Below are 10856 nucleotides of genomic sequence, written 5' to 3'. Positions count from 1 at the left end.
CACCCCCAAACTGGAGCAGTGGCTACAACAGATCCCAGGAACAACATCAGACATCTCAGTCCAGAAATGTGCAGTTCTAGGCACAGCCAAGATACTGCGCAGAACCCTCAAGCTCCCAGGCCTCTGGTAGAGGACCCGAGCTCAGAGGATGAAACGAGACCACCCCGCGGAGGGTGAGAAGGGAATTTTTTTATTTTGTGTGTGTGTGTGTGTGTATACACACAGCTCGCTCAAGTCTGTGCAGAGCCCTGTGTGACTATAACTGAAGGCCCCCATATACTCGGAGGTCTGCGCGTACTCGAGGCAGGACATGTCTGGGCAAAGATTAATTTTTATGACCACATACTCGGTGTCGCACAATTGACTGCCTGGCGAGAAACGGTGTTCATGTCGAACTATTTTTTGTGCAACACCAACCGCTCTCAGTTGAGAATTGGCGCCAGCACGCAGCGCCACTGCCGCTGTCTATGCAGCACCAACAGGTGTATGGTGGTGAAGAAACCGGGCTAAAGGCACCTTCTTTTCTTTTGTTTATTCCTCCTCGCCCGGTAATGCCATGACTGAAATTTGTCACGGGAGAATTTTAGACAATCTGTACGCTGTAGTATAAAGTCTCTGGTAGACGACCCGAGCTCAGAGGATGAAACAAGACCACCCACGGAGGGTGAATATGGAATTTTTTTTTTTTATATCACATTAATTTTCTCATTAGAAAGAAAAAGTGCCAAAAGCCTCAATGCACAAAGTACTTTTCAAGTCTAACTGGTAAGCTGAGCATTACTTTATGGACTGATCAGTGCACTACCTGTTTGGAGGGAATGCACCCCAGGTATTTATTATGTAGTTGTTTATTAGAGATTTCAGCTGAACATCTAAAAAACAAATTTTACGGTGACACAATAATTTATTGATGTTCCCTAAATCCCAAACAAGCAGAAAATTGGGTAACATGAAAGCACAAAAAGACTCAGTTTGTCAGTATCTACACTGAGTTTCTCAAAAACCGTGTGTTGAAGACACTGACAAAGCATGAACTCCATCAGACGTATGCACAAAGATTTACACTCAGGGTACAGATTGCTAAACACTCAATGCTGCTGTTTTCAAAAGGTGCAAATGATAAAGGCACAACAAATGAACCAGACATGACAGTACTAATTTAAACAAGCTGTTCATGTAAACATTGTTTTGAAAACCTTTACAATTTCACATTACATGGTTACTTACAGAGAATTTCACGAATAACTGAAAGTGCTAAAAGCAGCAGAAGCTAACTGTAGAACTTTCAGAGCAACTTGAGGCACTTTTAATTATGTTGCAAAACTGATGGCACTGTCTATTACTCAAAACTTAAGGACAACTGAATATAGAGAAGCTAGCAATACTCTCACAGACTGTCCAGGCAGGCTTTTATTATTTATATGGAAGTTTAAATAAGTATACTTTTGGATTGTATTGGTATAAATATAGTTTTTTCTGATGTTTGACGTTTGAAAGTGACTGGTCAGACACTCAGGACCACTTCCTATTTAAGATGGATTTTAAAGTTTTGAAATTGTTTGCCTGGTGAAGGAGAAATATCCGACTGCAAGCACCTCTCTCGGCCCTCACCTATCACTGATCCACAACCCTTCCAGTTTAGTCTTTAGTTCAAGCATGTGCCGAGCAACATTCCATGCTCAATAAACATAATAAAACTCTGTTACTTCTGTGCTTTTTCAGTTTTTGTGTAAATGTATTTTGATAATTCCTAATACTGTCACAGTTCCTCTGTTCCGCGCCACAGTAATTTTCCACAGCCTCCTTGTTCCTGCCACGCCTCCTGGACTCATGCCACAGTAATCAACCTGATCATGCTCACCTGTTCCTGGCCCTACTTAAACTCATGCCACACTTCACTCTGTGTCAGATTATTGAACGGTTCGCCAAGTAGATGTCCAGCGTTACTCCACAGCTCATGCCTGATTCCTCGTTCGTGACCTTTTGCCTGATCCTCGACTCATGGCCCTTGCCTGCTCCTTGGCTGATACTGCTGCTGACTCTGATCCCTGGCTCTCGACCTCGTTTCTGCTCTCTAGACAACGCTCTTTGTTTCGTATCGATTTGGATTCTGCTCTCCCATCTTTGACACTTGGCTTGTCACTGGACTCTCCGCTTTGCCCGCTCCCCGCACCCAAAGACCTCCCCTTTCTCTGCCCACCGCCCACAGTGGTCTTACCTGCCTGGGAGTCTCTCCAGCTGCACGAAGAGCGTGCTAATCCAAGAGCTAGTGTCTCTCATAGCCAGACAGTTACAATAAAATCTTTAAAACTTTGTCTGTACCCGCCTGTTCTGAATCCGTGCCCACCGAGCCTTGTCAAATACATGTTTAGGAATGTTATAAATAGACAGAATTAAGACTGTACAATATATTGAAAAATTATCAAAAAATAAAAACAGATCCTCCCACCTAGGACATGGATCGTGTTGTAAACACTGTAATATCAGATCATGTGTGTTAATTGCAATTAATATCATAATCACAATATTCAAGACTAATATGGCAATCACGTGTTTTTTTAAAATCATGCAACCCTAGTCAGATTGCTTTGGATTTTCAAAGTGGACAATAATTATCTTGGTACAACAAGAAATCATAAAGAATTGACCTTAATATAGTACTTTGTACTTTTATTTGCATAAAACAGACAAAAAAAGGTCATTTCCTGTGCATGGACCAGCAGTGACTGGTGGAGCTAGCTAGGCTAACATGTTATTGTTTCCTTCACAAATGTTAGATAAGAGTTTATTGGAAAACATCAGAGGCTAGCTGTCAGCGTCTACACTTCCTTATGAGAAGTCCAGCTTGAATGTGTGAACCTTGCCTGCTCTTCCTTCATCTTCCACACTTTCTCTCTCTCACACACACATGCTCGCAAACACGTTTCTTGCCCTTTGTCAGTTCAGTGGAAATAACATCACACAGCCTTTGCCAAAAAGTCAACACCCTTTGGCTTGCACGCCGCTTTCAGATGCAACACAAAAGTCTGGATAACACTCACATGAAAAACACATTCCAACTCTGATTCACTTGTTTTACAACACACAAACTCTTTGTTGTTTCTTTCTGTGATATGGCACTAATAAATCTTCTTTGAACCACCAGGTGCATTCACTGTTTCAGTCTTCAGGTGCATGGAAGTCTCTCTTTAAAAGAAGACTTCAACACACAGGAAGTACTTTTTAAGGAAGCAGTTTCAAATGGTTAAGGAAATCTATCTTTCCTAAAGTCTAAAGAACTCTCTGCAAATCTCTAGTTTCTTGACTCTACAGACTAGAGTCATTGCTGATTTGAAGTTCCACCCAACACACACAGCAGAGGTGTTGTCAATATAAAGAAATTCCTTTGGTTTATCAGATGTTGAACATAAAACAACTGAACAGCCCGGCTGCATGACGCCCCTCCAAATGTTACCAGATGTTCAAACCTAAGAAAGATTGTGTTCTACAGACACAGATAGTTTCATATGAAAACAGAGTTTGATGCAGTTTGATGTGTACTATAGCAGATTTTATTGATAAGATTTCACAAATAAGATTAACGAATATTTTGAGTGATTTGAGAGGTCCTGATGCACATACACCAATAAAAAGAAGCAATTTGAAGAATATTTAGTGGGGTTCTTTTAGTTAGCGTAAACATCAGCTGCTCCTGCTTTCAATACATTTTCTTCATCATTCATTTCTGTTTTGCACTATTAAGAGCATCATTAAAGCTTTTAGACATAGTTTCCTCATCAGCTGTCCTTTGTTATGGCTTCTTTCAAATTGAATGAACATTCTGGTTAGTTGGGTTGGTTAAGATGTTGGTACCATTTTAAATAAACACACTTGGCAAAGGATTAACTCTGTTTAGCATCTGGAATTTCATGCAGTAGCTGCACTGGCACCCTTTTACATTTTTGCAAAAATGTTCTAGTTTGTGGCACTATTCCTTCACACATATAATAATAATAATCTTTATCCCAATTTTCCTGGAATCTTTTACCCAGAGAATGGTCTTAGGTTTGCCTTACCTTGAGAGCTGGTGTCTCTGAGAGTCAGATGAGCTGACGGCCTCTGAGCCACAGAGCTCATGAACTTTGAGTTATTGAAAGTGCGAGGCATTGTTCTAGCCTCTGTGGGAGAAAAGAGATCAGGAAACATCAAAACTGAAGCTACAGATAAAATAAGGTGTATGTGTGTTTTAGAGTAAAAAGATGCTCACCAATGAAGGTTTGTTTGGAGATGATGTTCTCCGTCACCTGAAAGGAGATGTAATCACATAGATCACATAGGTCACTGAAAATGTGACAAAAATTAATATCTTCACAAGCTTTGTATCGAAAAAGGAAGAACATGTTTGGTGAGGTAAATAAATGGTAAACCATATAAAGTTCAAAATTAAATAGAAAAAAATAGTTTAATCTTTCTTGTAAAACAAGCTGATTTTGAACCTTAAGACAGAAATCTGACTTAGATAAAACAGGTCAGGGATAACAAAAGATTAAGAAAAAAAAATTGTGACAGGAAAACATGCCTTTGTCTCTTTTTTCTTATAAATTGCTTGAACTAAAAGCAACATTAAAAATCTTCAAAACTTTGAACATTTACATATTTTTCTTTATACTATTTGCAATTAAACCCTATTGAACAGCCTTAAAAAAACAACAGCTTTTAGCCTCTCATTGTTCTTCATTCCTTTACCAAAGGAGTTGAAATCTTTATATCAGACTGTTTGGCAGACAGAATTTACATTTTATGACAGAAACAATTTTTTTCTCTCCCTTTCAGATGAGGGTTATACAACAGTAAGTGTTAACATTCATCCCAGTTTTATTGAGTAAATCTTGTCCAGAGGGAATAATTTTTTGATATACTGCAAACTTTTTGTCCTTTTCCACGTGACAACATAATTCCTTAAGTCTTGTTTCTGCTCTATTTCTCCTGCTCCTTGATTATTTAATATGGCCACAACAGCACTAGAGATATATACAGTGTTTATATATACATTTAGATACACTTTGGCTCAATACCATTTAACCCTTTCGCCTTGCTTTTTAGCCCCATCCCAATGTTTTGCAAGGTGGAAGGTGTCCAGATCATTTTTGTGATGATCGAATAAGGGGCAGGGTTTTATAAGACTTAAAACAGATTTTTTTAAGGAAACATTTTGAACCTAATGAGTATCTTTGAGTGTGCAAAAAAATTGTAATTTGCAAGTTAGTGTATTCTGATGTATTATGGTATTACTGTTGTTGTTCTTTAAAAGGACAAAAAGTAATATTATATTTGATGTTTGCTGCAGGCTTGATAACTAGTTTGACATTCCACATATAGACACATTGACATAGCATTTGTTTATGTGAAATGAATTAACAACAAGTGATGGCGTATCGACTTCAGGGTGTCCCATTTCACAGCAAAACATTTTAACCACTGTTCTTTGGGACTTTAAAATAAAGGACAAGGCGTAGGGGTAGCTCAAGAAAATTCAGCTTGACCTTTCTGTGCTCACACATAATTCTCCTCTCGGACTCACATACACAGTAAAAGTGGTTTTAGCATGACTCGGCTTGGCTTTGTCATTGTTTTATTTCTCTTTTACATAATATTGGCCTCACTTATCCTTTAACTTTTTTTTTTTAATGAACTTTTATTCTTTTACATTCACAGTCTTGTTTCTCTATTTTCTTCCCTTTTGTTAAATGTCTTCTACAATATGCCTTTCATTCTTGCCCTGCTTTGTACATGTAGAGAAAACCTCTACTCATATTCACACAGCCAGGCCTCGGAGCACTTGAAGCAAAACCCCAAACCCCCTGTTGTTCTATCCTCACTAATTAATTTGCTGCAAACCCACAAAATCCTCACTATGTTTAATTTCACCTTGCTTTTTTGACTTGATGTGTTTTTCTTGGCAGCAGATCAGTTTCTCCTGTGCATACACTACTCAGCCTGCAAATTGAACAGGATCACTCGAGAAGGGTTGGGGGATTGGTGAGTTTGTGCCAGTGTAAATGAACTCCCCTACCACCTCTAATGTGTGTACCCTATATACTCTAAGGAGAACACAACACGTAGTATCCACTCTGCCGCTTTCGCTCGTCTACTACATGCCTGTCTCGAATTCACATTTTATATGATCTGAAAGCAGAAAATTACCCTCACACAAACACACACACTTTGTGCACACACAGACCTCACACACACTTGAAGAAAGTAAATTGCCAACAGATTTTCTGCCCTGCATGTGGCTGCATATGAGCGACAACAACAAAAATCTTTTCGAAGCAGAGGTCCACTGAAAACTTTCCATGTCACTCCAGAAGTGTGTGTTTTAAAAATATAACCTCAACATGTCTGCTGCGCTCAAGGAGAAAAAGCTCACATAAGAAGCTATCAAATGAAGTGTAATCAGCTGTAGCACCCGCATGCATAATTTATAATCTACAAGTGGTGTAAAGCTTTCTGAGATCCCTGAGCCGCCAAGTATTTAAAGGTTTGCGCCAGCGTCACGTAGAGTTACAATCCATCTCCAGTCTTTTACTGTCCTACTGTTTGCGTCTGGTTTCGTGTGCTTTGAGATACTCCCAGATTTAGTGTCAAAAGTGTCAAATGCACTCCAGAATAATTGCAGGTACAAATTTAAAAAGACATAAATTTGAACATTTAGTAAGAAGATTTTGTCTGCTTTGGGAAAATATTTTCCTGAAGAAGATTTCTACGATGACTTAAGAGAAAACACAAATGCTGTAGCAATGAAATGTGGTTTCAACTTATGAGTAACATTTTTAAAAGTACAAATATTTTCAGCACTCCATACAAGCTCTTACTATGACAAACAATTACGGAGAAAAATAATCTCTGAAGGGAGGACAATTAGCTGTGATATCCCTAACATCTGAATTACAACACAACACATCTTTTAAGAGGTATTATTCTCAGGAGATGATTATATTTGTCTAAAATGTGCTAAAGTTCTTGAACTGTTGAAGTATTTGCTAATGCAGTTGTTCACAAAGTGGTGAACCTCACCATCTTTGGTTGTGAATGACTGAGCCTTTCAGGGATTCTCCTTTTATACCCAGTCATGACACTCACCTATTTCCAATGAACCTGTTCACCTGTTGAATGCTCCAAACAGGTGTTTTTTGAGCATTCCTCAACTTTCCCAGTCTTTTGTTGCCCCTGTCCCAGCTTTTTAGAACGTGTTGCAAGCATCAACCTGACATAACCTGATTAAACACATCCCACTTTTCTCTGTGAAGTAAAACTATACTGGCTTGTTTTTCTGTTTCCTCCCTTAATGAGCATCTGATCAGTTGTCATAGGGGTTTACAATGAAACACAACACTTACCCATTTTTAAAAGCATCACTTTAGAGTCAAGTAAATCAGCAAGTAGCCTCTGATCTTACTACCCTTAAAGTTAAAACTTTATTGCCTACATGACCTTATGTGAGTGCAAGATGGATAGACTAACACCAGGATATGGTTGCGTTAGTGTTAATGTGTATGTGCGTGTGTAATTATGGGCTTTAGAGTTGTTTGGATGGCTAAAAAGCTTTCCAGCAGCAATAATAACAACAAAAAAGCCTTGAACTCTCCTCTTTTACTCTATTTAGAATAACACACAGATAAAAATAGCCTGTCTTCTTCATGTCATACTTTGTCTGTCCAAAACTGACAAAGCTATTTAAAACACTAAAGGGAAAAATGTTATTCAACAAACAGAGATAACATGTCTTTAATGAGATCCTGAGTGAATCCCCCCAAATTTTTTAACAGACATTACCCACACCTATTACATACTTCATGTTATTGATATTGTTGAAGCCTATGAAACAGTTGGGATGCTCCAACAGATAGTAAAGCTGAACCACTTGTATTAAAAAGTTAAAAAAGGGCAACAAAAGCTTAGTGCTAATACCTATTTCCTGTAGATAAAAATCAGAGGATCCTGAACTTTTGTCAATACAGTTAAGTTGTGTCCCCCCTTCTACCAAAATGCACTTCTACCAGAGTGCACATTAAAAAATTAAAATAATAGCCTTTTTTCACAAAACTCCTTCAAGCTAGGCCTGAGACTTCTTCTCCCCATCTTGGCGGGATTATTGTATAGACCACAACAACATGGAGTAGATGTTAACTCTGCCATCACAAATGTGACCGACATGATTGACTTGATAATGAATAACCAGATGCAGCTCAAAAAGTCTCATGTTTGTGACAATATCTTGTGTAATATATTTTGTGAAGGAGGGTTAGTGATTCTTGCAGTACAGGCCTATTGCTTTTTGTGTTTCAAATGTCTCCAGATATCTATAACTGAGTAATCCCATACCTATGTGGTAATATCAGCTCTTGATGAATGATGGTTCCTGATGCAGAGCTGTTTAAGGGATCATAGCTTAGGCCTGCATTCTTTTCCAATGATATTCTCCAGATACTAAGTTTTGTGTTAGAAAAAGTACATACACTTCTTCATAACAGACAGACTGGCTGATGGTCCTATAAGGTGTCAATTTGATTGTTCCTACAACTTGTTTTCAGTCTAATTATTCCTAGTAAAATCAATTCAACTTATCAGAACTCTGTTTTTATGGTTTTGGGAAGTTTTCATTGGTAGTGAAACCATCTGTTTCAGACTGACTAAATATTGGAAAAGCTCACCCCTGTTCTCTGAGGAGGCATACATAGATTTTTTTTACCTGAAGGCTAGAGCAGAAATCATAATAAAAGGTCTTGCATGATTCTCAGACAAATAATTCATTGTTAGGGTCCCGTATTTGTATTATCCACCACCTATTTCTATTGCTTTTTTAATGGTAACATGAAGGTGTAACATGTTTCTTTCAAAATCAAAATAACTGAAAGTACTGTTAGCCTCAACTGATCTAAATAAGTAGTTTTTAAACAAATACAAAAACCCAATTTTTGCTATTTTATGCAAAATCCAATAATCAAAACAAATTGGAATCATAGCTACTGGCAAATGAATTTTTTTTCTCTTTTTGCTCAAAGTTGGAAGGAAAGTAGAGAAAAATGGTGGGGAAGATATGACAGAAAACTACGGGAAATAAGAGATGTGGAATGAGGCAAGAAATAAGTTGAGAAAGCACAGAGAAGAGAATTATGGAAAAAAGAGAATGGACAGAAGACTGAAAGAGAGGATTGAGATAGAAAAAGAAGGGAAGTGAAAGATGGACAAGTATGCACACGAAGGAACTTTTCTTCTGCAGATTAGCTGTAGCTGAAACCCAATACTTTAATATGCTGCTCAACCTCAACAGGCTTGAACTGGAAATCTGTGTGTCTGTGTGTGAGCAGTATGTCAGTCTTTGAGCTTCCAGGACAAGCTCTTATCAGCCCAATCTGGTCTAAAAGGCTAGTCATTCCACACTGTCTGGGTGTTGTCCAGCTCTGGTTTAAAAAAAAAAGAAAGAAAGCACAACCATTATCTGTATTTTAGTGTCTAAATTAAACTGATTAGTTTAGATGATTATACAAGTCAGATGGGTTTGTAAATTTGTGAGATAAAGAAAGATACACAAGTTGTTGTTTTGAATAGTAACTTTATCTTAGTCCTGCTGTAGCATATGAAACACTTCTGCTTAAGGCAGTGTTAGTCTCTCGGAAACATGCTTAGAGCGATAATGGAAGAGTAGTCTTGAAGGGTTTCTTGCATATTTGTCTTAATATAAACCAAACATATCTGCACCTAAAGTCTTTTATAATGCCTTGTGTTTTTATTTACAGCCTTTTTTTTGTCAAAATCAACCTCAAGCCAAACCTGGAATTTAATTTGAATAGGATGTGGAAAATTTAAGCAGGCACACATCAGAGCTGGTCAAATATTGGCATGACAGCAGTCTTTTATTATTAACCTGGTCACCTAATAACCTTTTATTATTAACCTGCCTAATAAAGATTGTTCAACTAGAGTTGAATGCAATTCTTTGGCTACTTTTAAAATAATTTGGGATATTCTCAATCAACATTAGTGATTAAAGTAATTAAGGATGAAGTATTTTCTTTTTGTGCTTGGAAGTGACTTAAATGTAAATTTCAACATGTACTCCGGTGACGTAAGGCATACAGACCTTATACACATACAGCACTGCAAAGGAGTGAGGAAACAAGGTTTTGTAACAGGTCCACTCAATGCAAGTCACTGATAACTGACCTGTTTACTGTGAGAGTTTCCTAGTACACAAACGTTGTGCACACTCAAGGATGCAGTTAAAAGGGCACAAATAAAAAAGGAGACCCTTTTAAAGTTTGGCTTTGCCAAGTTTGCTTAGGTTGCTTTCCCCTTAATGATTTCACAACCAAGAATCCAAAAGGGGTAAAATAATTTACATAACAAACAGTGCATTTTATTATGATCAGTTCTGGCTTAATAATCAATATTTACCTTCCAATATATGTTTAAGAGTTTGCTGAAATATTCTTCATGGTTTTTCCTGTAGTAAACATAACAAAGCACTAAGCTTTTACAAGAATCAGCCTCTTGACTGCATTAATTTGTTTTATCTTCTCCCTTTTTTCTTCTTTTTAATTTTCTTCTTCACTATATTTGACAGCCTTCATTTCAGGTAGGAAATAATTAAAATTGGTTAAAGTTAATGGGTTAAAGTTAATGGAGCCCGGCCGGGCACAGCCCGAAGAGGATACGTGGGTCCCCCTTCCCATGGGCTCACCACCTATGGGAGGGGCCAAAGGGGTCGGGTGCAATGTGGGATAGGTAGTGGCCGAGGGCGGGGACCTTGGCGGTCTGATCCTCGGCTACAGAAGCTGGCTCTAGGGACATGGAATGTCACCTCTCTGGTGGGG

At 38.1% G+C, this 10856-nt stretch overlaps 1 protein-coding gene across 1 annotated transcript in view; it reads right to left on the bottom strand.

The window, feature by feature from the left end:
* tnfsf10l (TNF superfamily member 10, like) overlaps positions 1-10856 on the bottom strand; it is a 74753-nt gene that overhangs the window by 5696 nt on the left and 58201 nt on the right. The window contains exons 3-4 of the mRNA XM_017439617.3: positions 4247-4283; positions 4056-4157 (exon numbers count right to left, since the gene is read on the bottom strand). Of these exons, the coding sequence (XP_017295106.1) occupies positions 4056-4157; positions 4247-4283 (139 nt within the window). The remainder of the gene's footprint in view (positions 1-4055; positions 4158-4246; positions 4284-10856) is intronic.

The sequence above is a fragment of the Kryptolebias marmoratus genome, linkage group LG7, assembly GCF_001649575.2.
Source record: "Kryptolebias marmoratus isolate JLee-2015 linkage group LG7, ASM164957v2, whole genome shotgun sequence".
Taxonomy (NCBI): domain Eukaryota; kingdom Metazoa; phylum Chordata; class Actinopteri; order Cyprinodontiformes; family Rivulidae; genus Kryptolebias; species Kryptolebias marmoratus.
The sequence above is the reverse complement of the archived record's forward strand: the minus strand, read 5'-3'. Positions and strand labels throughout refer to the sequence as shown.